The sequence below is a fragment of the Bombus impatiens genome, unplaced genomic scaffold (assembly GCF_000188095.3).
Source record: "Bombus impatiens unplaced genomic scaffold, BIMP_2.2 scf_1275, whole genome shotgun sequence".
NCBI classification, from domain to species: Eukaryota; Metazoa; Arthropoda; class Insecta; order Hymenoptera; family Apidae; genus Bombus; species Bombus impatiens.
The window spans coordinates 702,462-730,106 of NT_177694.1; the positions used below are offsets into that span (position 1 = coordinate 702,462).

The 27,645-nt window shown below is 48.0% G+C and overlaps 3 protein-coding genes across 11 annotated transcripts in view; 1 reads left to right on the top strand and 2 right to left on the bottom strand.

Annotated features, from left to right (window-relative positions):
• LOC100748428 (mitogen-activated protein kinase-binding protein 1) overlaps window positions 1-22,075 on the bottom strand; it is an 85,814-nt gene extending 63,739 nt beyond the window's left edge. For 4 of the 5 annotated variants that reach the window (XM_033323874.1, XM_033323876.1, XM_033323873.1 and 1 more), the window contains exon 1: window positions 21,919-22,074. The gene's annotated coding sequence lies outside the window, so the exon portion shown is untranslated. Of the gene's footprint in view, window positions 1-21,918 lie in introns of all 5 variants that reach the window. The other variant, XM_033323877.1, reaches the window with a different exon arrangement.
• Window positions 22,076-22,639: 564 nt separating this feature from the next.
• The window catches only part of LOC100748546 (synaptotagmin-2), a 5,738-nt gene continuing 732 nt past the window's right edge, over window positions 22,640-27,645 (bottom strand). Inside the window, exons 1-10 of one of the 5 annotated variants that reach the window (XM_003493712.4) lie at window positions 27,575-27,645; window positions 26,695-26,836; window positions 25,047-25,166; window positions 24,832-24,923; window positions 24,613-24,744; window positions 24,083-24,280; window positions 23,667-23,819; window positions 23,459-23,579; window positions 23,212-23,384; window positions 22,640-23,150 (exon numbers count right to left, since the gene is read on the bottom strand). In XM_003493712.4, the coding sequence (XP_003493760.1) occupies window positions 22,944-23,150; window positions 23,212-23,384; window positions 23,459-23,579; window positions 23,667-23,819; window positions 24,083-24,280; window positions 24,613-24,744; window positions 24,832-24,923; window positions 25,047-25,166; window positions 26,695-26,833 (1,335 nt within the window). In that variant the 5' untranslated portion in view covers window positions 26,834-26,836; window positions 27,575-27,645 and the 3' untranslated portion in view covers window positions 22,640-22,943. Of the gene's footprint in view, window positions 23,151-23,211; window positions 23,385-23,458; window positions 23,580-23,666; window positions 23,820-24,082; window positions 24,281-24,612; window positions 24,745-24,831; window positions 24,924-25,046; window positions 25,167-26,694; window positions 26,837-26,972; window positions 27,518-27,574 lie in introns of those variants that run through there. The other 4 variants (XM_012391994.3, XM_012391992.3, XM_012391995.3 and 1 more) reach the window with 4 other exon arrangements.
• The window catches only part of LOC100745710, a 7,171-nt gene continuing 4,782 nt past the window's right edge, over window positions 25,257-27,645 (top strand). Inside the window, exon 1 of the mRNA XM_033323878.1 lies at window positions 25,257-25,339. The gene's annotated coding sequence lies outside the window, so the exon portion shown is untranslated. The remainder of the gene's footprint in view (window positions 25,340-27,645) is intronic.

The window sequence follows — 27,645 nt, forward strand, 5'->3', positions numbered from 1 at the left end:
CGAGGAACGTGACCCGCGAGCCAACCATCCGCTGTGCCACTCTGCGCCTACCTCTTCGTCTCGACCATCTCGCGGTTAAAATAACCGCAAGGTGAAAAGTAGCGAACAGCTTCGACGAGTACGGATCGTCCACCGATAGAATCCTACGCGCGATTTCATCGTGCGGCTGCTGCGACCTCGACCGAGCTCTCTGTTATCGTTCCGCGTACCGTGACAGACTCGACCGGTTGAGTCACGGAGGACGACGACGGTCGAGAAACAGCGAATACGTTTACACGGAGGAAGAATCTTGAAGAAAACGGCGATCCGTACGCTAAGCGGTTCGCACCGCGGTTGCATCGACGAGTGCGCCAGAGATACGAGCGAACAGCTCGACGATCGAGAGGTCGCGTTTCGATCATTATGCGAGCGACGAGTAGGCATTCGCAGGCAGCCGTCGCTCCGGACTACGCTCTCTGCGTCCTATCCTCGAGACGCAACGACCTTTCGATCGGCTTTATTGCTCGCTATTACGACGATCTATATCGATTTGATCTCGCTCGGATATTTTAAGAACCAATTGCTTCGTTGTACGTTGTTCGGCTAAAGCTTGATAAATACGACGATAATCGACGATAATCGTTGGCAATCTCGTTTGGTCAAGCATCGCGGTCAACTCCAACACATCGATTTCTACGATAATTAACTTACACGATTGGGCGACCGTTAAATGTAAAAGGTCAGGATTATAAAATTTCATCAAATTTTCATATGAAGTTTTAAATAGTTACTTGAACTGCATTAAGCTCTCGAATCCCGTGAATTTTTATATTCCGTATTTCACCGTTTTTTTTTTTCTTTTTTTTACAGATCATCGAAACTCTTTTACGAAACACTCTCCTTTTCAGTTTCGACCACATCGATATAATAAATAGGATAGGCGAAATAAGCAATGACAATGAGGTAGAGACTCTTTTCTTTGGTCCTCTGCTATCCAAGGATTTAGGTCTTTGACCTAAAAAGTTGTACTTTACGCATGGAAAAATAGCGATCTCGACTGTTGGATCTTCTTAGCGTTTTTTTTTTTTATTATCTCGTATCGCGTTTTAAAACATTTCCGCGAGGCTATTTGTCTGCTTATGTTTTCGTATATTCTCAGCGTTAAACGGATTTCCCCGTTTTTTCGAATAAATTAAATTAGATTAAAAAGTAAATTAAATTTCTAATTGAAGACGCATTACCGTAGCAATCTCCTCTGCGTGCCGTCTTTTAAAGAAACGATTAATTTCTATGGTCTGCATCAATTACACCAGTACGTACGTACATGTACGTGTAAGTACATACGTATGTATATTCCTAGAATGTAACGTAGCTTTCAGTGAAAATATGCTTTTCAACGATTCGCGCTCATTAGCATACTTCCTTTACCTTGGCGCGTACAATCGGTTAACGCTCTGATTAATAGGAAAATGATAGACGGCTTTTGCTTCGTTCCGAAACGATCACCTTCCTTTCGATTCCTCTTCCAGGGTGTTTGCTATATTTTCTGCCTTCTTTTTTTCTTTTTTTTTCTCGACTAGCCTGGCGTTTCAACGGCGTTCGACGAATCGCTCGGCGACCGTTCCGCGAGCAGATTCCACCAAGATATTTTTCATCGCGATATCGATAATTCTGACTAATAATAATGACGCGTGTCGTTAAAGAATCAAGGACGTACACGGTTGCAATAACGTAGTTGGAAAGATAAGGCACAACCTCTAAGACCTAATAAGGAGAGAAACAAGAGAATACAAGAAAACGTGCTTCCATCTGGAACAAAAGTCACGTAGAAATGCTTAACGCTTCGGCGCAGCGCGTCCACGTAGCTGTTCCTACGCTGCTTCTGATCCAAACTACGATTACACATACGCCACGGATATTCCCGATCGGCCGAATTTCCACGATCGCTTCGTCTCGAACGAGGTCAGCGTCGAACCTCTGCCACGCTTTGACCGAACGAGAAATTGGAATTTTACCATCTGCTTGGGAACCGCTTAAAATTCTACCGTTCAAATAAACCAGTCGGAAACGCCAACATATATATATATAGGGGGAGAAAGAGTTAATTTTCACGAGGCGCGTTCAAACTTCCCGTTGATGGAAAACCAAACAGAGTAGGGGGAACCTGGGTCGGATCTCCGAGCCAGTGCCGGTGAATCGCGCGAGTCCGTCTAAAGACAGCTTTCAAAAAAACCGTGCTTGCCGACCAAACTCGGTCTTCCTTTTCATCGAGCGGAGACGCGATCTTTCGTATCTCGCCGAGAAGTGTTTGCTGAGCAAAGATTACGATAAAGCCGACGGAGTTGAAGCAACTCGGTAAAATGTTGACGTTGCCCCGTTGCACCGAACCAGCGCGCTTCTTTTCAGTTCTCGGCTAACGAGTTAAACGCGATAGCGCTCTGCCTCGTCGCTGACGATGATAAGTAAATTAGAGGGCGGCACGGCCTGAACAAACGTTCCAACGATCCTATCGATACGCGACGCGAGAATCGCCTAGTTTCTATTCGCGCGAAGGACGAAGGATAATAAGAGGAAGGGACGAGGTGCGATAAATTTTCGGCAGACAACGAATAAGATAATTATGGTGATATCAGCTGGTCCTATTTCTGTAAATCTCTCGTTACAGACGTCGAGGATGTTCGGCAGGAATTTCTAATAGTGGCAGCCACGGTAGATATCGTAGTTAGGTTTAATTCCCGCGCTTACGACGATATTGTTAGGATATCATACTGCATAGACGAATCACGCGCGACATCGCGTTGGTACATAAAATTCTTAGAGCTTTCGTAACTTGCACGTCGATCGTGCATTTAGTCCCCGTAAATCGTGCCCTCGAGAAGAATGCGAAATTACTTGCTGTTAAACGCCGAGCAACATAAGCAAACGGCTTATGGCTATCACAGCTGTTTTAATAGGGCGATAAATTTCGCCAACTCCGCCCATCGCAAGCTGATACATTTAGTCAACTTACGGAACATCCACGGATTCTCTTTAAAACAGATTTTCATAACTTTTCTATTCTGACTCATAATTTCATACCTTGGCTTCCTTTTTCAAGTTGCTACTGTTACTTCTTTTTCTATTTTTACCATCTTTCCCTTGCGTTCTATCTTTTATTCGTCTCTAAAAGAATTTCTCTTTTCCCGTGAAACTAACAAATAAATAAATAAGTAAATAGTTCGTAATACAAGTTGAATATCCAGGAGAAGATGTACGCGCGTACATTCGTGGGAAAATATTTTTCATAAAAAAATGATCTCCAGGAGTACTCGATCGTCTGGGGAAAACCATAAGAAAATTGGCACTTTACGATGTCTGGGGGTTGCCGTCTGCGAAAAGATAGGCGCGCAGCAACGAAAGGGCGAAGCTGGAATCGCGATATATTATTTAAACGCGAGACGAATTATTCGGTCCTGTTGTAAAAATGTTACGAGCCTGAGCAGACAAATAAATTTTTCACGAGCGGACGCGACCAGCCACTGCGGAGGAATATAAACCAACGAATTATCGACCAGTTTTCTCCGACCCTTCCATCTTTCCTTCCTGCCTTTTCCTCGCTTCCTCGTACCCTTCTCTCTCCTCTTTCCGCCGCCCCGGCTCGGCCTTTCAACCGTCCCATCTCCTTACGCCATCCGTTACGTTGTCTCCGAAGCGAGGTCGTTCGCGGATCGATCGTATTTTCTTTTTTTCATTAAACCGCACTGGAACAGGCGACAGTCCGATCTTTAAACTTTACGTTTCTCGCCTATTAACTTCACGCGCGACCTTTACTTAACGGCCTCCTCTCCTCGTCTTTCGTTCAACCTTATCGTCAATGCGCGCGTAGAAATACGTTTTTAATGGGCGTTTTAAAAGGTCTCGTTAACGCGACGCGCATAAAATGCCCAGATATCGATCCTCCTATTCCGTATGACTCGCTCTCGTCAAACAAATCCGGGGATGACAAATCCGGGGATGACAAATCCCATGCAAAATAACAGGTCGTTACGAAATTTAGATAAGGGATGCAATGAGTCACGAGTCGCGAGATAAGGAATCGCGATAATCTTAATCGATCGTAAAGATAGCGAGATAAGCACGAACAGATAGAATCGTCGATACCGATCTGTAGCTCGGGCCATCGTTTTCAGAAAATTCATCTCGAGAGAAACGAGACGCACGAACCTTGCCAGACGTTCGTTCCAACGAGACACGTCGAACGATAACATCGGTTTTTCGATTAATTCGATAGACCTTCGCGCGGTCGACACGAAAACGCGATTCCCTTGCAAATATAATTATCGACTCCCGAACATCGTCCCGGTATAACGAATCTATCATCTATCTCTTAAATGTAAGGCTATCGATCGGCTGACAGACTCGTTTAATATCCTACGCAAATTCGATTTTTACATCGTTACTCGTCTTCCTAGAACTTCTACTCTCTTTAAACCCGACTATCATCCAACCAATTGTCTTTGTAGGTTGTAATATAACAACTGATAAGCAGTTTCGTACTACCAACCGACTTCTTCTCTAAATGTTTAGCTTCGTTCAAACTATCGACTTGCAACACGATCCGCAATCGTTAATCGTCAGTCATCTTGCGATATTCTCCTTTCTCGTTTATCCAAACTTTGACTGCCACGTTTGGTCATTGGTGACCGGAGCGCTTGAAATTCTTGCAATTGCAAAAATTTTATGAAAATTAACAATTAGGGAATTTCGAATATAACCGATAAATAGAAGATACTTTGAAACAAAAAGTGCTCCATTGAGCAATTAAATATTTTTATTAGAACATCGCCAAAAAAAAGAAATGAGAACAAATCTTGCAGCTACCTTTGAGGAATAATCTACGAATATTATTATAAACACAGCTTAGAAAATAATCGTGAATGCCGCTTTATAATCATATAATTGAAGTTAGAAGTGTGCACATACCTTGCTGTTATACAGGGTGGTTGGTAACTGGTGCTACAAGCGTAAAGGGGGTGATTCTACGCGAAAGAAGAAGTCGAAAATATGGAATAAAAATTTGAAAATTTAAAAATTTAAAAATTTAAAAATTTGAAAATTTAAAAATTTGAAAATTAAAAAATTTGAAAATTTGAAAATTTGAAAATTTGAAAATTTGAAAATTTGAAAATTTTAAAATTAAAAAAATTGAAAAAATAACGTCAATCGAGACAACGATCTACAGTGAGATCCGTTACAACGAGAGTGCACGCGTACCGACCGAAAATTCAAAGTCGATTTTCTCGAAAACAAAGCCTCGAACGACAAATTTTTATTGTATATTTTCGACTTCTTTTTTCGCGTAGAATCGCCTCCTTTCCGCTTGTACCACCTGTTACCAACCACCCTGTATAATTGAAGTTAGAAGTGTGCACATACCTTACTGTTATATATAGAACGAGCAAATACCGTTCGCTAATATCTTCTACACGTTACAGCAATATATTATGCACGTTTTGCTTGCGACAAAATACCGAATGCGTATGGTTTGTTGAAATAAACGACGCCTTGTTATAATATGTCGCTATCAACTGCTACCAAGGCGCCACGGTGGTCACCCGTGACCATCAATAAAATAAACGGTCCATTGGACAAAATGTTGTCTTACATCGTCGATTTATTATTATTTTGCTCATTGGCAGACGTTCCAACTTTAGCGTGCAGAGTAAAATGATGCTACATAAAGCCATATTAAAATCTGCTACGGGATCCAAATATGGGGAACAGCGAGTAATTCCAACATAGAAATTCTTCAACTATTCCAATCGAAAACTCTAAGATCCTTAATAGATGCACCTTGGTATGTTACCAACGAAACGATAAATCGCGACCTCAAGATACCTACAGTTAAAGAAAAAATATTCAAATTCAGCAGTAGATACGACATAAGAATTAACAATCACCAAAACCACCAGTTACTCGATTGCTTGACACGACGGATCAGATCCGCAGGCTAAAAAGACGTTACCCTGTAGATTTAAACGTTAGATTCAGCTAGCACCAAACATACGATGATCATTTATTATTCACGGTATAGTACCACGCCAGAATAATTTTATTGAGATACGTATAATTTTATGTGCTAGACCAGGTCAGTGTGTGGAAGTATGCGTGTGCGCGGTGTCTCGAAAACGAACGAACGTAAACTGCTCGGTCGGTTAACAGTCGGCTATGGAAGAAAGTGCCGAGACGCGTGCAAGTGTGTATCGATGAATATCTTTGAAATCGTTTATCAAATAAATATATAACCATTCTAATATAAATCCCAAGCGTAAATTTAGCGTTCCTATACCGTTATTTCTGCTATTGAGATCCAAGATTCTCGATAAATTTACTTGTAATTCTCAATGAGGATCGATTGTAGACTACTTCCAAATAAAAAGAAAAAATTATACGCTTTGAATGACAAAAATACTCCCGTGACGTGCCGAGCGAAACGCGTAATTTTGGCGTGACAGTCAAAGCGTTAAACGCCAGTCGTAAATATCGTCTTACGATTTTCTCTTTCTCCTTTCCCAACTATCTAATACCACTTGTTATCTAATATCGTAATTTCCGTTTTCTTTTCCAACTCCGGCTTTTACGGTACTCTCTCGTAATACGTGTCCACCACGCGTACAGAAGAATTCTCCCTGCAGTTGGTTACAAAGAAAAATTATTATCGCGAAACGAGCTTTTTCGATTGCCTCGCGGGCACGCTCCATTTAACTGGTCGAAGGAGAAAACTTCGAGACGGCGGGATAATCGTTGGCGAGAAGTCGCGAATCCGCGAGGAACCCGGTGTATCGAGAACGACGCGCGTAACGTGTCGCGGATTCGGATTTCCTGTTCACCTTGCAAGAAATACTTAGAGCAGCGGCGCATTCTTGAAAACTGACGGCAAGCTTCTCGGAAGGAAGGACTCGCGACAGACGAAATCTCTCGCGTACCACCGATTACGAATGCGAATTCGTATTAATCGCTCGACGATCGAGATTTTCGGAATCGATGACTCGAAAACGAGCGAGAAAGGAGTGACCACATCGATGAATCGTTCGCGCCTCTAGCGGTTAAACGTCATCGGGAACACCGTCTTGTCGCAGCCCAACTTCCGAGCAGTTTACGAGGTCGTTCGTACGTCGCGAATACGAGTTGATGCAGCTGCAATTCGCGTGACAGACCAGCGAGAACACAAAGGTTATCCAGCCAAACGTATATAGTCGTAAGCCACACACGGTTTAAAATCCAAGCGGCGTTGGATTAATCCGTTAGAGAAGCAGGTCAGGACTGGCCTAAAGCGGAATCTCAACGTTGATAAAGCTTCGGATTTTAACGGACGAGCCGCGAGGTAGGAGAAACTTGCGGATATAGAAATCTGCTATCGAGTTGCACGGCAGGAGACCGCGGGACGAGTTATCAAAGTTTTATCGAGATATCGCGCGCGGCAAGTCTTTCAGGGAATCGCGAAGAAACGTATACGATGAAACGCGCGTATTCGGTCGACCTTGCTCGTCCAGAGAATGGTTTCGTTGTGCTGTTTCCTCTTGGCGTATCGAACGCGAGCCTACCGCGTCGCGTTGGCGTTGCAAAATCTTCCACGGGACGAAAAAACGTGACTTTTTCTTCCGATCGCGGTCGTTTCGTCCTTCTCTACGCGTCGGAGCCATTCTACGCGACGCTCTCTATCCTTTTACCTGCGGCAAGAAACCACCAGAAGGAACACGCGCGGCTCGAAATGGAACAAAAGAGCGGACTTATCGACGTAAACGTTCGCTCTACTTTAGATAAAGAACGGATATACCGGTTTCAGGCCGAACGAACGTCGCGCAATTATCGCGTAACGTTCGGTCACGTTTCGTGCCGCGGCTAAGGAAAGTTCGACGCGATCGTTGGCCGGCAATTTGTAAATACAACGACGCGTCTCGCTGGTAGCGATCTGCGCGATGTAACGGGCGGCGTATCGTACGACCGATCGACGTTCGATCCGCAACTTTGCTGCAAGTGTTCGTCCTGTTAGGTAACCGGAGATCGACGATACGCTGAATTATCTCGTTACGTTCCTTTTTCGTTCGCTCGTGCGTGTACTGGTTGGAGCGTGCGTGAGAAACGTGAATGAAACGGAAACTCCGGTGGTGGATGGATCGACGACCGGAGAATCGGCTATTAAAAAAGCGGCGAAGAGAACTAGGTATCCGAGCGAATTACGCGACTAAACGTCGCCGAGCCAAGTTCGCGAAGGATCATAGAGGAAGGATGGCGCGTTACGCGATGATGAGACGGTTTTTATCGAATCGCGCGATCTCGTCGGGATTTTTTCTTTCCGACAACGTCGCTTACGGTAAGCCGAACGCTAAGAAAACAAGCAACGATTCGCCCGAAGAGATTGCACGCGCCGTTTAACGGCCACTGTCGTGTTCCCACTGCCATTAACTCGCTCGCGATTTCTTGCCGCGCGAGATTACGATCTTGGCCGTGTTCCCTTTTTTGCCCTTCGTTTCTTCGTTTTGCTCGTCTCGCGCGTCGAGTTAGCGCCCCGTCCCTTGCAAACGAAGTTTTTAGCTTCTAATGGAATCTCCGACGCGGCAGTTACGCCACGATCCAGCGACCACGCTGCTGCTACTACCGCGTCTAGCGTAACACGGTAGAGGATTCGACGAAGGTAAATCCCGAGAACCGTCTCGAGCTGGTCTGCGTCGACTCTGCTCGCGTATCCTTCTCGTTTCACGGTAAATGCTACTAAACTCCGCGACAGCGTCAACGGTCGACGATCACGATACGTGTGCCGGGAGTTTGCGTTACGACGAGGCCGAGGTCGCCAGGAGGAAAGCAAAACCTCGCTCGCATCCTTTGATATTGCGAAACGTTTGACTATCGGCGCGTCGTGAACCGGTTTCGCTCTAGATGCAGCACGGGATTAAACTGAAAATTCTGCGTGACTGCGCTAAACGGACGTCGAAAATGGCAGTAAAAGGAGTGCCACTAAAAATGACTCGTTTCGACGGGCTGGGTGAAAGGAGATTAAGCGGTATAAAGGCTGGCACGAGTGCCGTCGTAGTTCGTGGCGGTGAGTAGCACTCGACACCGGCGACGTACGCACCTGGAAATAGCTGCAGCGTTAAATAACACCGTTTGCTCGCTACACGTGCCCGTACGCACACGTTGTCTCCAACGTCCTGACCCAACCATCCAACCTCGGCAGCTTCTCCTTTTCTTTCCATTTTATTTCCGATACGATCTTTTCGCTTCGACAGGTTCGTCTATTTTCCAGCCGCCTCTCTCCTCTTCGTACGTCCTTTCGTTCTTTCCCGCGAGACAGAAGAAAACAGTACGACGGTAAGATACAACTACATAGTACATAAATAGTGCATAGTAGTGGAATTAGCTGACCCGTTTCCAGCGACCGAAGACGATTCCGTTGTGCCCAAGACCGGTCGCTCGGATCTCGACGATTCGAAGCGTCTGGTTCGTTGTGCAAATCTCGCCAAATATAGAATGCAATCCTTTGTTTCGCTCGCGAGATACAAAATTCTTTCGACGTTATGCGATATTGCCGCTCGGTATCGCGTCGCTGACAGATTCGAAAATGCCGCTTTGTCCGAGATTCTCGCTCGAACGAATGCCGACATCCATACAAGATTATACGTTTGTTATTCGTTCGTCCGTTAATCGATAAACGGGTCGTATTCGTTCGTACGCAAACGAAGGTCCTGGTCGCGTCGAAAAGGTGTCCTGGCTTGCATCGAAACCGAAAACGCAGCGTCGAAACGACGAAAGGCGTAAAGGGAGAAAGGCGTTTAAACGTTCGCCGTGATTTACGTCGAGCCTTTAATTAACGTCACCCTTTTTTTTTACACGCCATCAACCCGTTGCTGTTTCCTCGAAATAGCACAGCAACCTGGGCCGTCTGTGTTCCCCGGGGGACGACAGCCCCGGTTAAGCCGACCAAATTTGTTTACGAATTTCCATCTCTGTTTTCGATTCCATCGACGTTTCGTCCAACGTCTAAGTTACGACGTACAGCTTTATCGCCTGCATCTGCGTTAATTAACGTTGGTCGCGTAAATCGCATGCCTCCAACCATCGAACGTGCAACGCAAACGTAGAAACGTTGGAAATGGTTCGGAAATCCTTGATCGACGATCGTTTCCGCGTAAACGTAAATGCACGCGTGTATCTCAGCGGACGATCTCGCTGCGACCGTGCGTCTTTCCTATTACGAACAACAAAGAGTTATCGCGACGACAAAGAAATATCGGAATGAAATCGCTCGTGGAAACGTGGCTCGCGTGCATTCGGGACGAAGGTGTCGGAACGAGACACGCGCATACGCGACGAAACAGCGATTAGTCGCGCTCGATCGCGTTCCAATTATCGAAACGAAAGAAAAACAGAGTGGAAACGAGCGCGAGTTTTTCCTCGACGCGCGATGCCAGCTATTTTCGATCAGAGTCCACGCGAACCCGCGTCTTACGGAATAAATCTACAAACAGTGGGGAGCAAGGAGCGGGATTACGCCAGACTTTGAACGTATAAACGAGTCGACGGGACGGTTTACGCGGTTCGAAACTAACCATTCCGCAAAAATCTGACCAATAATATTTACCGCTGCCAGAGTAACGAGGTACTCGTCTCTCGCGCGAAGATACGTACGAAGATGCTCGTATCCGTAAAATGCGCGCATTTATCGAGAAACGTACGACCTATCGATGGAAGCGCGGATATTTCGGACGTCCTCGTTTCGCCCCGATTTACGTTTTCCTGCGCTGCGTACGTCGCGCGGTTGTTGCTGGACGCGCGTAAAAAGTGTGCGTCAGGGCCAGCATTGCTTAGCCAGGACGCGTCGCCTCAGAGTACGAAGAAAATCGAGACGTGCGTGTCGAGCGTTCCTCGTCGTCCGTCGATACGTCGCGCTCGATAGGTCGAAAACCGTTAAAAAGCTTTCGTATTCTTTCGACGCGCGTGATCGCGCGACCCCTCGCTAAGTAAGTTCCGCGGCGCGTGAAACACGATTTTTATGGGCCGACTGCCCAAACGAAACGTATCGGCCGACTAAAGTTTCCGTTTTCTGGACGCTGACGCGTAACTTTAGACTTTAGACGAAACACGACAGGCCGAGGTCTCGCGACGCCACGTCTCGCACCGTGTTGGAGCGACTGTGGTAGTGTCACGTGTCGTACAGCGGACGAGGCGTTTAGCAGCGAGAGTAGGAAACGCGAAAGGTTTCGCTTGTTGGTCCCCGAGGACGAATCGCTAAACGTAAAAAATTCAGCGCTTCGAGCGACGGTACAAAGCGAGGCGGTCCTGTCACCGTTTCGGCCCGCTGGCGTCTTAAACGCTGAATCCCATCGAGCGGCTCGAGGAGGAGGGGGGTCGACTCGACTTTGACAAGATCGTCGGGTTCGCCGACTCAGCATAACCGAGAAACCATAAATGACGATAAGAGCGCGCGCGGAGGAAGCGAAGAGGTGACCGGATATCGAACGACGTGGACGGACGGTATCGACGGACAGACGGGCGAATAGAAAGGGTGAATGAATCGAGAGAGAAGAAACGAGGGTCGAGGGAGACGTAGGCATGGCAACCACATCACCAACCAACCAGCCAACCAACCAACCATCCATCCATCCATCCATCCATCCCCCTGGCGAGCGTACGCTCGAGCCATCCAGTTTACAGCGTATCGCGAGTGTCGAGAAATCTGACACGGACCCACGCTAAAAATACGCGGCCTGTTTATACGGGAGCGTGTGTACACACCTATGCGGCGCACGCACGGTGAACCTGGAAGCGCTGCTGCAACGCGGGTCGTTTCACGATTCCGCGATTCCCCGTTTTCTGTTTTCCTCGTCCTGTGCCTCTCGTCGCGTTTCGTCTCCCTTCCCTTTCGTTGCGGGTCGCACGAAGAAACGCGCGTTAACGTTGCGCGTCAACCCGCTGCGTTTTTACGGCCGGCACCTGCGACGCAGCGGCGAACGTTTTACGACGAGCACGCGTGTGTTCACGGTTATTCACCTCGACGAACCGATAGCTTCGCCTCGCGGCCGTCGCGGATCACCGAGTTTCGCGAAATATCGACCGCAACCTGCTGTTTGTTCGCGCGACGCTTCTCGGCGACGCGCTATACGCCGCTTTCTGCCAGTCGCCGGATTAAAAATAATGCACCCCAAGCTTTAAACGTCCCGCGGAAAACGTACGAGCTGCGTGAAAAATCGTCTGGCCGTTTCGCTCGCCCGTCGACGATGCCGATGGGACGATCCGCGAGTCAGCGGAATGTGCACGCCGCTAGAAAAGCTGTCAGTGGAGGGGAGCGATTCGTTCGTCGCTGGCAAAGCGAAGAGAAAAGACTGCGTACGAGTATTTCGAAGCGTCGGAGGTGGAGTTCGATTCCACCGGGGAAAGGATCAAATCGTAACTCAAAATCGAAATACTCGCGCTGTCCGCTGTGCACAGTGCGTACGACGAAGAGCGATTTATTGGCGCAAAAACGAAGAACGAACAAGGACGCAGCGGATTTATCGCCTCGACGACTACTCGAGCGATTTCGGTGCTGCTGTCGCGCGGACCGGAGACGAGACGAACGAACAAATAGCAAAGACGTCGAGGAAAAAGGGACGACGAAAACTTTCACGGAGAAACGAAATAATTTCGCCAGCGAAGACCTATCGGCGAAGCGTGCACGATTCTAACGAAAACGAACAACGGATTTTAACCGCGTCGACTTTGCAGCTTCCCGACGATATATCGCGAGAAATCGAAACGATCCACGATCGGCCGCCGGTCTGGAACATCCTTCGAGTTCCTCCGCTTCGATGTTACGATTAATTTCGCTGAAACGAGAAAAGTACTCTGGCAGTCAGTTTCGTTCGCGAGAAGACGAGCGTTCGTGGTGCGAAGAAACCGCGAGTTGATTCACGGGAAGAGCGGCGGAGCGAACGATCGGCGCAGAAATTTTTGCATGTCGCTTCACGCATGGACGAGTCATCGCGCAATAAAAGAATTCTCGGGCTTTCCCGTTTCTTCCGGTTGACGGTCGCTCATTGTTTCTTCGGCGAAACGCGCTTTGCCAAGATTTACCTCGCTCTTTTATTCCTTTGCAGCGCCTCGCTCGCGAACAAAACGTTTCTTACGACTGTGAAATCGACGTAAACGACTTTCGTCGCGTTCTACCTACGAACGTAACGTTACTCCACAGGATTGTTACGTTGTCGGAATATACCGCGTGCAGTTCAATCGGATCGATCCGCGACCGATGGAGCGTACCGCGGTTCCGTAAGTCCGCGGGCCGCGCCAACGAATCGCGCTACGGAGCGAAGATTCGCGCTAAGAACGAGGATCGACCGAACAAACGCAAAAGACGAAGACGAGTCGGAGAAAAAGGCTGAAACATGGCCGGCTAGAGATTCGCCTTTTACGGCGATAAAGCGAGTATTCGTAAAAGAGTCGGACGCGAATCGACCGCGCGGTCGCTCGATCTCGATATAAGGAACTAACTGGTCTTCGTGTCTTTTTCCTCGGCTTTTTCATTAACACCGAGAGCCGCGTGGATGCGCGCGGTTTCCCGCATTGTCGCATATGGCTGCGCGTCTGCACAAATGCACCGAGAAACGCGAACGCGATCACGCTCGCGCGGTTCGCTCTATAAGGATTAGCACGGGATTTCTAATCGCAGAAAAGACGATCGATCGACTGGCGTCCGAGAAGAAAGCCAGCCGTTTCTTCTGCCCTAGAATTCGGTCTCCTTTGTCCCGGAATCCACGTCGATATCACAGCTGAGATTTATTTGCCAGCAGCGACGAATCGTCTCTGTCTGCTCTCCTTTCACTTACGTTAGCCGACGTTCCGATCGTTAGCTTCTCTTACGGAGCGCTCTATCTAACTCGCGTCGTGATACGCGCGTGTACTTTGGCTACTTCGCGATCGTCTGGAATCGCGATACGATTGATAAATCCGCAATACGGTTTAGGTAAGAAGGCGCGCGTTCGACGATCGACAACGGGCGCCGATAATCGCTAGGCAAATTTAAACAGAGGCAATTGTCGCCGTTGGATCGGACCGCTTTGAAGACACCGACTCGCGTTATCTCCGCCGGTAACACGGACGCGCGTTTATACTCGATGGAAACGAAGTAACTGGAATTTTAGCACGCGTGCACAACTCGAGAGCACCGCGCTTCTCTCCGCTCTGACGAACCAAGAAGCGTCGCGTGATTCATCGTTGCGTCCAGCTCGTTAACTTATCGTTATCGCGCGACATTGAGCCATCGATCGACTAATTGTCTCGGGAAATCACTGTTTATCTACGCGCGATCCAATTCTCTACAGATACGAAACGAGTTAAACGCGTGGACTTTGCGTCTTCCATCTTTGAGTCGATTGTCCGCTACTCTTAAACCGAACCAACCTCGCGGAGACGTCGGCGCATTTGCGTAAAAAGCGAAACAGCGGGCGCGTACAGAAATTTCCAAGCGAGCGTCTACCGATAGACCCGCGCCGATACAGCGAACGCGTTTTCTCGTTAAAACGAAACGAGCCGCGTACGAAGTGGGAACTGCCGTGAAATTCGAAAAGAAAGAAAGGAAGAAGGAGAAAGAAGTCTCGCTATCGACTTTAGCCCCGAGCCAGTAGATACGGAATTACCGCGGCCAGATATTTCCCGACCGTTCTCCCAACTTTCAACCGCTCTACTATTACTGGCTCCTTCCATCGAGAGTGTTTTAACAACGCGAAGAAAATTCAAGGACTTCGCGGCCGCGGCAGGTCTCGTGGGATCGAAAAGTTAGCCGCGCTCGAGTAACTCTTCGGAGGAAACGAGTTTTCTCGTTGGTCTTACGTTCCCATCGAATCGATTACGCGCAAGAACGCAAGTTCTCGGCGACGACGTACGTCACCTTACCGACGTCAACGTCAATCGCGACTTAATTAATGTCTTCGCCGCTTACGCGTAACGAACGAAAACACAACAAAGATACCACGTATCGAAGGAACGCGCGCGATTCCCAAACGAAACCGAAACTTCGTCGTTCTCCGAACGAGAGACAAAGGCCGCGTTGAAAACGACGCAACGTCTCGTCCGCTGGAAATAATTTCGCAAGACGGATTTTTTGTCAGCGCGGTAAAACGCAAAACGGTTGTTCGATGAAACCGTTGTTACGGGGTAATACCATCGAACGTGTATATTTATAGATGCACAGAATGCGGAATGACTGCCTACATCGAAAACTGCATTCTAGCCAACCTGCCCGCCGACGGCGACCCAGTTATGCATCGGCGTTCTCGAATTTCCACTTCGAGACGTCCGTCGTCGTACGCTGTCCGCGTATCGATGAAACGACGAACTCCGAAACGCTGGTAAACGCGACGGATCGTCGATTGGAACGATTTCTCGGTATTCCAGACACAAGCGACCCCCTATGCGCGTGCTTCTCCTCTCGAGTGTCGCGTATCGCGCGCGAAACGATTGGAATCGCGTAAACCAAGCAATGCGTGAAAGCGTTTTTACGCGTTGAAATTCGATACGCTCGGTCTGGAAAACTTAAATCGCTTTAAATCGGAGATTACGAGACTCGCGACGTTCGACTTCCGCGACCCAAATTTTTTCTTCGAGTGGATTCTCGTTCCGCCGATGCTCTGGTAAACGCGGGGTGCCCTGTTCCTCGCGGCGAGCCAGCGTTCGTTACGATTCCAGGGACGAGAGACGCGAGACGAGCGTGGATTTAGCTTAATGGCCTGGGAACCGGGCGCGAGAATTATCCTCGAGCGGAAAGTACGGTAAAATGGTCAACGCGCGTGTTCGTGCGCGTTGCTGCTCGTGCAACGGGAACCGTCATCAGACGCCGCGAATGCAAAGAATCTCGTGGGCTTCCAGCCAGCCTTTCCAAAGTTTCACCCCCCGCGCGAGCCAAGCGACCAACCACCGCGTTCCGATGCACCGTTTTTTGGCGGAACGAAACGACGCAGCTGCTTCGTAATTTTACGGGGCTTTTACGAGGGAACAGCGTACGTAACACGTTGACCGTCGCCGTTACGATCGCCAACGCGTCATCGTCGTTGCTCGAACGGACGTGCCACTCGAAAGACGAACGCGCGGTAGCGACCGTCCCGTTGCGTCCAACGTATCTTTGTTCTTGTAACGCGTAAACGACGATCGGTAACTAAGCGACGTAAAATACGTCTGCGCTTGGAATTCGAATTTAAATAGGAGAAAACCTGTATACGAACGTAACGATCGCGAGTTTACCCGGCTTTTTTCGTTGGCGAGCGAATCGAATCGAAACGATCGCGAGAAGAAAAACTAGCGTATTTCTCGCATCGAATATTTGTAGCATAATAGTCGCAGTAGTCCCGCTGGATTTTGTAGCCGCGATGAAACCGCTTGCACCGGACTCGCGTTACTTTTTCCCCGGGCAAGCAGCGTTTAACCGGAGAAACGAATTACATCGATGTACCGGATGCGGTTGACACACCGACGATTAAGCCGGACCGTGGACCACAGCCCCGCTTTTTGTTCTTCCTTTAAGTAACCCAAATAAACATTATTTTTTTCGTGCCACCGAACGTCCACCGAAATAGTAACGATGACGCTCTTGATCCGTGAACGACGATCGCGCCAATCATTGTTCGATGGTATTTAGGAGACCGCCTATTTTCAGACCACTATTTTTGTTTTAAATGGCTTTCGCGACGTTTGCAAACCTCTGCCAACCGCAGGCACACGCGAATCCCGATGCATCACCGAACAGTCACGCGACTCTAACACCTTACTCTCCGCTTTCCTAATCGGGACGCCATTCTAAACCATACACGTATATGTGTACGTACGATCAAACGACCCATTATTCCATTTATCGTTCGAAAGCTCGCAGTTATTAATTTTCCAGCGCCGTTTCGGTTCTGCGCGTCGCCGTATCCAGATATCGCAGAGATACTTGCAGCTGGCAAGGGCTAGATCGATCAGCGTCAGGGTCGGCCCGGCAACGAGTTCGATTTTCTATGGAATCTGAGTTTAATTAACGAGCACGGACCAGCTGCCGCATTCTCCACTAGAAATTACGAATAATTGCCGAGTTTACGGACGCGGCTCGTACGCTTATTTGTTTACGGGTTTTCGGGTATGGCCGTGCGTGCGAACAACGGTATCTCGCCGGTTGCTATTGTTCAAAAACGTGTACGCGGTTCTCGAGCTATTCCGAAACATGGCAACGGATCTACGATACGATCAGACTCGAACGTAAGCGAGGTCGATCGAAAAATCGCGAGCAATCCGACGACGTTCGCGTACGAAAAGAGGAAACGAACGATATCCTCGTGGAAGCTGCGTTCTCTGCGTTCGAGTTTCTTCGTGGCACGCGTTCGATAAACGTTCGAGACAACGCGTAGGATAATAGCAAGCGACAACTTTTTTAATTCAACAAGCTGCGACTTTGTTGCGGCAGCGGCGGAGGATCCGGCAACTTTCACATAGAAATTGAAAAGTTACGCTTCGCTTCGAGTCGAACTTTTCGATTCGACGGATTTTCGTCCACGTTGGAAACTTTTCCTTCCCGATTTTCCAACTTTCACCTCGTCTGTCGAATCAAGGAATCGTAGTAGCGAGGCGACTCGATTTCGTTTCTCGTCTTTCTCTTCTCTTCCTTCGAGCTCCGCTATGAGCGTCGTTGCACTTTGCATCGATTTATTCGTCGCGAGTAATTGCCGCGCAATTGGCTACGAGTTTAAGATACGCGTTTCCACGGTCGCAGGTATAAACGAGACTCGCGATATTTCGATAACGCGTGACTATAATCGAATGGTAAAATATCGCGTTGGCGACTAAGTGATTGCGGATTTTGCCAATACCACCTAACGACAAAATTCGCGATCACTTAGTTGCCAAGCCGATAGATCGTAACACCATCTATTACGTCGCGTGAGACGGTCCGTGCGACGTCCTTGGATCGTCAAGGGTCCGCGCGTCGTTACGCAGACCCTCGATAAACCTAAGGAACCACCATAAACAGAATCCTTTTAACTTAAACTCCAATCCTGCGAGTATTTTCGGATGGTCCTTAAAACAGCCCTTGGGTTTATCGCACGTTCTTAGAAATTACGGAGAAAGCGGATATTTGTCTAAAGGAAAAGCAGGTTTTTCCCATGAACCCAACGAGCCACGTCGATAGCGTGGGTCATAACCAATGGCCATCGCTTTCCTGACGCGTTCTTAGTTGAAAAGGCACAGCCACACCGAGTTTTCCTCCGTAATAACGGACTTCGCTTCTTCTATTACACCAGGAGAGCCAACTTCTTCTTCTACTACACTAGGAAAGTCAACTTCTTCTTCTACGACACAAGGAGAGTCTACTCGACTGTTTCTACGAGATTAGTTCAGTCAATACTCTGGCATCGAGTCGACAACTGCCAAGTCATCGACGTATCTACTCGTGCTTGATCTCGCCTACAGATCAGTCAACGTATTCTATGGGGTCTTCGTCCGTCAAACAATCGTCTACGATATTTGTATCACACGTAACGGCGTAGCTCATCATTGTATTAAGTTGTTGGAAATATACAGGGTGGTCGGTAACTGGTGGTACAAGCGGAAAGGGGGTGATTCTACGCGAAAAAAGAAGTCGATTTTCTCGAAAACAAAGCCTCGAACGACAAATTTTTATTCTATATTTTCCACTTCCCTTTCCGCTTGTACCAACCCCCCTGTAGAATTTACAACCCGTTAATCGCAGTGTTATACCACATCGATCACCCCAATTATCCCAAAAGAAATAAGGGGATCGATCCGTTCGTGGTGTCGATTGTTATAATCGTAACTGGAATTTACGACTCCCGTTGACGAGCTTCCTCGCGATCGCGTCCCCTCCGCGACTGGTCGAAAATACACCATCGATCGAGTAAACGCGACAATTACCCCATGCCACTTGAAATATCCTGCGAAAGCTTTTCGCGTGGAAACAGAGTTTTCTTTATATCGCAGTTTTCCGTGATACTATTGTAAAGGACGAGGGCGTTTGACTCGTGGAAATTACTAAAAAATACCAACTAAAATATCCAGACAGCGACGCGAGAGAAGAGACGAGGAAGAGTCGGGATACGAGCGGCGATAGGAAAAGGAAAGCGGCGAGGAACAGGCGAGAAGACGAGAACCCAAATACGCGGAGAAAGGGTTGGGAGAGACGCGTGGACGTTCCGGAATCTTTTTCCCATGCACGTGTACGTAGATCGAGCACGTCCACGTCGCTAGCCTCTTTCGTCGTTGCGCAAAAATCATTTGCATGACAATGAGCCAGGGCCGCGTGTCGCATGGCGTAGCTCGTCGGTCGAAAAAAAAAAATGCGCATCGACTCTAAAAAAAACCTGTGGGAAATCGAGCAACCCGCACCGCCGGGCAACGCGCGTCTCTCGCTACGGCTCGCTCTATCAAACTGCCCGTCGACCAGTTTTTTCCCGACCCCCTTCTTCCAGTAACAAAGTTTCGTTTCGTTTGGTTTTGTTTCTGGAACAAGCTGCAGTCAGCTCGGCAATTTCTTAGAAAGTTCGTTACCGTTAATTCGTCGATGGTTGCGTAAAAAAAAAGCTTGCTAACGAACTGGTTTCGTATTTTAAACTGTACAAAAAATGAACGGAAATCCGACTTAGAAATGGACGGTTCGATGATAAAAACATGGCAAGCGCGGCAAACGAAGTACAGGAACGATATCTCTACATATATCGTACGTACGTTTAACCGCAAAGCGTGCTTATTGTGGGTGGCGAGTGTTTCGAATAAATTTGACGAAAACAGCTTCGTTATTAACGCTGACAGCTGCGTATTCGTTTACTTGTTACACAATGTCGTTAGGTGCGAGAATTGATTAGGAGACGCGCGTTGACGAAAGCACGATGATAAATATATTGTTCCGCAGGAGCTTCTAAATGCGACGGGTAAACCGGTATACCGACGGCAACGTTAGCGAAACGCGCGTTGATACGATATTTCTTCGCGCTTACTCGCCGCGCTAAATGTACATACTTGCTTCCTGCAATTTACAGGTTGCATGTGTGGCACCCGCGACGAGTACAAATTTGCCGCGGTGTCGTCAAACGGTGCACGATGTAGGTATAGTCGTTTGAACATGTACCACGTTGGGATATCGATAATAAGCGCAAGATCGAGTTACCTAGTCGACATTCCTCGGCGCCGATAATAGCCGGTACACCAGCGTCGCGTCGTTAAATCGAATCATAGACGATCCTCGTCGGACACCGCGACTGCTACCGATACGTACGTATTTGCAGGATGCACGGGAAGCTACACGCTACCTTTTTTTCCTTCTGCTCTTTTTTTGCTACAGCCGCGGGACGTCCTTCGCGTGATACGTCAACAAAGCCAACGACGGTCTTTCGCGGAGATGGAAGAACCGCTAAGCTGTCAAAAGTGTCCCGCGTACCGTTGCCATGCGACGCGTTTACGTCGTTTTCGCGTAACGTAACCGAAAGGCACGATACGAAATGACCGATCGCACGCGATCGCCGTCGTCTCGAATTTGCTTCCGAAGAAACGAACCGAAGCCGGCGGCAGATAGCGTCCCGAGGTAAATAAACAAGAGCAGAACGCAAAAACCAACGTTCGTTCGTCTCGGAGGGGGAAAAAAATACAGAAAGAAACGGAATCGAATAAAATTCCAATCTCGCTATACCGGCGATCGAAATTTACGAGCAATCAAGGAACGGGTGCGTGCGCGTTTTTTGTTTTTCAACTGAATTTTGCTCTCGATGATCGATAATACCTTCAGCCGTATCGTGGTGCACTCGAAAAAACAACGTACGACGTTCTCTTCGCCGATGACAGAATATATGAGAGAACGCTCGTGGCTATTTACTTATAGATATACACGTATGTGCGTAGACGCATAATTTGGAAGCGGTGATCGGCTGACGGACCTCCCGCGTAATCGAACGCATAACGCATCTGCGACACCATACGCGTGAACCGTTGCGACAACCTGGCGCACGTTACGTACTAACCGTTCGGAAACGCGTTAATTGCCCACGCATTCTCGATAACGGCATCCGATTATTTTGTAACTTTCCTTGCCACTGTATTGTCTCATTACCGACAGCGATCTTAGATGCTTGATCGAGATTACCGCGAAAGTATACGGGATATCGCGATGCGAAAGGCTGCGCCATGAAACCTCTTTTCAAACGAAGGGAGAATCGCGACTTAACCTAACGTAATGGCGAGGAGCGGATAGGTAAGAGAAGACAGATTTCGAAGAGAACCGAACGGAGATACCTTAAGCTCGGGGCGAGTCGTTAAAATCATTTTGGTCGGAGCGAAACGGACAGAGAGGGGTGGCGACGTGGCCAACGGACGCTCGGAACAAACTCGATTCGTTGGGGATCGAAGTGCACAGGTAGTCGACATGTTCGTTTTTTCTGTGTAGCTTGACAGCAGAGCACGTGAACGGAGAATTCCAACACCGGATGATTTCAACGGAACTATGGAAATCTTTGCGCAATTTACTCGCAAACGATGTTATCAAAATGTTGCGTCGACGACTCGATCGCGAGAGGCTTCGGCTTTCGGGAAATCGGTGGCCTTCGAGGAGTTTTCAAGCATCTCGAACGGAGAATCCGAGCGTTGCTATTGGACGATATTCAAAAACGGTTGACATTACCGCGAGAAGCGGTTTCGATACTTCGTTCTTTTCAAACATGGATTTCGCGACTGGCGAAGCCGGCTGCTCGTTTTCCAATCGCGGCGTTAAATCGTCGATACCGTGTTTCGTACGATAGCGACGCGTACAATACGATCCGAGAAAGATAGCCGCGTTAAATATCGTTCTACGTGGAAGGACCCCGGGAGCGCCTTTGGAGGTTACATTTCCAACGTAACGCTCTCTGACTCGCAGGAAATCGAGCAGGATGTCGATAGAACAAATCGGTTACTCACCGTTCGCCGAACGTCCGCCTCCTCGTACACGACACACTTCTCTCAGGTAATGTAACTAAACTCGCGACGTATAAAGGGATAACCGAATAATGTGAATACGACGAGGACGAACACAACACACTCACAAGTCACGAAACAGACTGAAGCTGACTGGCCGGGCACCCCTCTCTTCGACGTTGCTACGAGACCGAAGCGACGCTACCGCCCTCTGTCGGCGACACCGGAACTTTGCAACGCTCGCTCTCCAAACCCGCCATATTTCAAACGCGTTCTTTTCTTTTTCTATTTTCTTACGCGATTAAATGGAAATCGAAAAAGACGGTTTAACCGATAATCACGGAAAACGTGTAACGGTTATGAACATATCTAGTACTATTTATTTCGTTACATTTTAAATAAGATTCGATATATTAACAAATATTTATAACATTTACAATTTTCGCGATCTTTGGTTGCACTTTTAAAACGTATATGTATTTATCGTATATGTTATGAAATTGCAAAATAAATATAGAAGTATGTTTTACACGTTTACGTGTATACGTATAACGTACGATATAACGTTATTGCCCAAAATATACTATATCTACGGAAACCGATGAATATTACTCGAGCGCTAAGAATTTACATCTCCGAAAAACAAAAAGGAGATAATAAAAGATCGAAAATTCAGGTAGTTTCGAATAAACTGATCGAACAAAGTATCTCTACGTGATTCCTGTTTTCGACGTAAATCTGCAAACTTTAGTCGTCTACCGACTATGGCACTGCTTAACCGTTTAACTATTTAACGCAAGCGTCTTTGTCTCTGACTTGGGGGAAACGTTTATAGGAAGATACGATATCAGAACATCGTCCCTTTGCGTCACTCGAAGGTAAACGCATAGAACGGTCGTGCAAATATACTTTCGTATCGCGTTATCAAATTTCTTGAAATAGTAACAGCAGTATGCACGTTTATAGACAGTTTGAGCAATAACGTTGGATTATGCACCTTCCGTATTACCGTTGTTGTCCCTCGGTCGTTATTTCAATACGTGCCATACGGTAACTAGCTTTCTAGGATTTTGAAGTACGGAGAACCAGTGTAGCCTTTCTGTCGACCCTCTGACTCCCTTTCCAAGCGCAACTTTACCGATGGAAGTGTCCTTCGACTTTTGAACCGACGTTATCGAATCCTCGCTGTCGCTCGGATGCTCCACGGTGCTGGCAACAGGTTCGGCAGGCGCAGCCTAAAATATTTCCCAGTCACGCGACATTTCATTCGTAAAATGTATCAAAATTGATACGCACTTTGCCGCGCAATACCACGAGAAACTGCACTATGTCCAATTGATTGTACGATACGTCGAACGTCAGTGTTTCGTTGAACTCCGAGTGCGAATTCGCAACGACGAATCGGGTCTTCTTCTTTTTCATTCGTTGGCCTGTCCTTCCATTGAGCATCAATATCCTGACGTAAAAACCTGGAAACAACGAGCAGCGATAACAAAGCACGAAGAAAAACGAAGATGCGAGTAAGTTTACGTGCGGCGCTTACTAAAGTCGTTTAAACACGACACCGGTGGCGTAAACTTCACGTCGCGTACTTTCATTACGTTTATAGTCAGTCTCTGCGCTGTGGGTAAATAACTAATAGCTAATAAAATGTTCCCAAGCGCCTGCAACATGTAACAAAGAACGTGGTGTAAGCGAAGAGGAATCGAAGGAGGTAGAATCGTAACGTTTGATATATTTTACGCCAGTACCAAATTGGACTGCTTCATTCTGAAGTTGAACATGTGAATCTCTGGACTCTGTAGAACGTGCTTCGCCTCCTTCAGCGACACCCTCAGCGTGCTCAGCTCCGTGTCGTTGGCGTATCTGTCGCGATCGTACGCCGCAAAATCGAGAATCCATTCCTAAAAAGGAAAAAACGATCGTGTTACGCGGCGAACGCAGCGAACGCTTCCAGAGAAATAGAGAAACGCGTTCGATCTTCGTAGCCCGTTTTATTCGCGCAAAATTACGTATTCGACGTCGATACGTTTGTTTAAACGTTCGTTCGTTATGTAAAATATACTTTGTTCGCGCGAGTTTCACGGTAGATGCGTTTGACGAGTGACGTGTTTTTTAACCTTGAGTTAAAACAACGATAGGATTGGCGCGATAAAAACGTACGTACCTTAACTTCGTGAGGCTTTACGTTCGCCACGACGAACGTTTCCTTGAAAACGGGGCTCGCCGTGTGCCTGACACCCCTCGTGCGGAAACTGTGTAATTTCTGTCGGTTCCTGTGATTCCACGATTGTTTCGTTATGTTCAGAGCCACGTACGGTTCCAAGGTGCAGTTGTATTGCTTCGGAGGAAGGCCGGATAACGCCTGCACGCAGTGCAACGCTTAAATGTTCTTCTTTCGTTCGAGAAGATGTCGATCGATCTCGCGATTACCCGCCTTTCTTTCGATACGAATCGAGCTACCGTGCGTTTCGTCTGTCGCGCTAGAAATTCGTTACGTCGTTCGTTGTTAACACGGCCTTGAGAACTGTACGTATAGGCACAGCTGACGAAATATCGAGCAACGTTGGCGAAGTGAAACGAAACGAACCCGAGGCCGTTGAACGTCGCGAGTCCTTAGAGATTCGTAACTCGATTTCCATTCCGACGAGAAAGTAGGCACAAAGGAGGATCGGATGAAAGGAAAGCGTTTAATACCTCGATACCAATAACGAGTTTCCCGGTGATAGTTTCGTCGCAGGGCGGCAAGTACTGCAGGCTTATCGTCAGTTCCGTCGGGAATTCCTTTTGCTTCCTCTCGGCTTTCTGCTTGTCCTTTTGCACCAAATTCTGCAACGTAACACGCGCCAATGGATCAACAAGGCAGCACGATCTCGGCCAATTAAAATGAAAATCGGCACGGTTAACGGAGCTCACCAGGGTGGACGAGGTATCGGTGCAACCGAATTGAGCGTTGTTGGAATTCCAGGAATTGCCCTCGATCGGACTGGCGTTCTCGTCGATCGTACCTGCGCGAAAATTGATCAACTCGTTGTTAGCCAGGTTGAAAGAAAAAGAAGACGAAGAGGAGGCGAGCATCGGACACGACGGACTGATAGAGAAAACGGATAAGAAAAGCGATTGAAAGGTACCGTTGCTGCTGCCTTCGTACAGGCTACCCAATCTCCATGACCTGTAGCTGACGTCGTTCAACTTGACGTTTTCATTCTGTTTGCTCTTGACACGCAACGGCACACTTTTTGCTTCTCTCTCTGAAAAGAATTATTCTCGGCTTTGATTATGCAATTTGTAAACAGCCGCGATTGCTCGCCGCTAATTGCGCTTTGGTACACGTAGCGAGCCGAGTGCCGATTTCTAAAACGTTCGAACAACCGGCATTCTAGGATTCGAAACGTTTAACATGGTGAATAAACGCGTGTGAAAGGTAAAAGCTGGTTAATTTTGCGATTAAAAAGCGGAGTAATCGACATTTTTAATTGGCAAGTTCATCGAACTTGTAACCACGATTTAGGTGACGCGACACTCTTTGTCGGAGGAAAAAAAGATACTCGTCCGATAACGGAATTTATCGAATTCTTGCGTTGCCTGGTGGATGGGCGTTTTCGTAGCGGCGCTATCGAAGACCTGTGTGCAGTTAGTTTGCAGGATGACATACCTAATTACGTAACGTCGCGGAGGAAACGAAGGAAACGTCGTCGTTTGCATGTGTGTATAAATATAACTGTGCGAACAATGGCGTAATGTATCAACCGCCGCGTACACACGAGATTCGCGATTCACCATGCAGGAATTTAAGCTTCCTTCCTTTCAGCCGAATAGCCTGTTCTTCGTTGGACAAATGTCGCTTGGAATAAAGGAATCGCGCTCCGCATACGGACGAATAATTTTATAATCGGCGTGGCGACACGTACGAGCTGAAACGAACGCTGTAATAAAAACGAACGCAGGAGAAACGATCTACGACAAGTTTCGCGACCGATCCGTGCGTTCTTGTCATTTTAGTTTTTACGTAAACGCGTGCGAAGAATCTCCGTTCCACATAGCAATTGAAACGCGTCGAGCAGCGTTCCGCGAGTGGACAAACGCGAGCATCCGGTAAACCGAGCGATCGTCGGCGTATCATCGAGCCGAGGCTCGAAGGCCCTTTGGCTCGAAAGGTATCAAAAGCGAGGCGTACGAGCGATTATTTTTCCCGGCACGCGTTTCATGTACAAGCACGTGTGCGCGGAAGCAGAGCTCGCGGACGTGCCGAGAAAACGAAATACCGGTGGCTTGGCTTAGTCGCCAGACGTTTAATCAACGCTAAGCACCGACGCCAATTGCCTGGCCGCGAGTTCGGACAGCCGACGAAACGACGCGCCGTGTCGCGCTACATCCTCGTTTCGTAAACTCGGCGTATTCGTGCGACAAAGTACACGATCACCCGGCCACGGACGGCCACGTCGCTTCCGTAGATCGACGTTCCGATCGCAGATGGAACGCGTGGCGAAAATAAAATACGCTCTAATAAACTGATAAATTTCGACGAACGAAACGCGTCGGTATTCGAGTAGCTCCATCGCAGCGACGAAGCGAGCAATCGTCGACGCAAACTCTTCGTCGCAACTTACGAACGAGCAGCCCTTGAGTAGAATTTAAGAAACTTTGCGATTCGTCGCTTTAATCGGGAGCGCGATACTCGAGCGTATGGATCGAGCGAACGTTCTCAAAAGCTCGTACGAATGGCAATGCTTGTGATAATAACGCGATACGTGTGTGGGCGTAAACGGCAGGGCTTACTTCTTTTCACGCATTCGTATCCAAGGCATCCTGGCGTGAGAAAACAGGCGATCACGAGCAAGAGAAGGACGATGGCCAGCGCTGCCGCTACGACGATAAGAATTCGGCCCCATGGGCCAAAAAGGTCACCGTGCACCATTCACTAGAAACGTTGCAAGATTACTACGGATCGATGTCAAAAGGAAACGATCGACGATCGATCGGAAACGCCGGTTAGTCGGCTTTCTAGTTTCACCGTTTTACGGTTTACTTGGTCCCGATGCGGTTCACTACGTTACCGAAATTATTCCCAAACGTTTATCCGAGACGGTGTGTTTCTGGCGGTGGACGCGGAGAGCAGGAAAATTACTCGCGTGTCGCGTCACGTTGCGTACATCTGTCGCGCAATTCTCGCGTCGGTGGAAAGAGGAGAAAGAAGTCGCGTTAAATGCGCGCAGAGAACACTCGTGCTTTTCGCGCTCGTTTCTAACCGCTGCAGAAAAATGAGAGGAAGCTTCCGACGTAGAGGAGCACGTCGAGCCGAATGCAGCCACCGTCGCTTCGATCTTTTTCCTCTTTATTCGAGTTGCACTCGCGTGCCGGGATAAAGCGTCGGTCGGAGGAAACTCACGCACACCGAGCGCACCGTGCGAGAAAACCGCGTACAGGTACATGGCGTATACCGGGCGAATTGAGCGTTTGTCTCGAGTCAACGTTTCAGCCGAGCAACGTCGCGAGGAACGTTATCGGCGGTTCCATGTTCTCCTTCCTCCCGGATATTACGTATCCTTCCCGTCGAACGTAAGACGCTCGATCGAAGCGAAGCCGAACGTTCGCGCGTCATCGCGACAGAAGTTAAAATCGCCGAGTTTCTCGACAAATTCCTCGGGACGATACTCACTCGGCCAAGACAGCGTGCCACGACGAGAGGATGTTTCGCGGTTTCGCGCGATCGGACGGCATTCGCGAGTC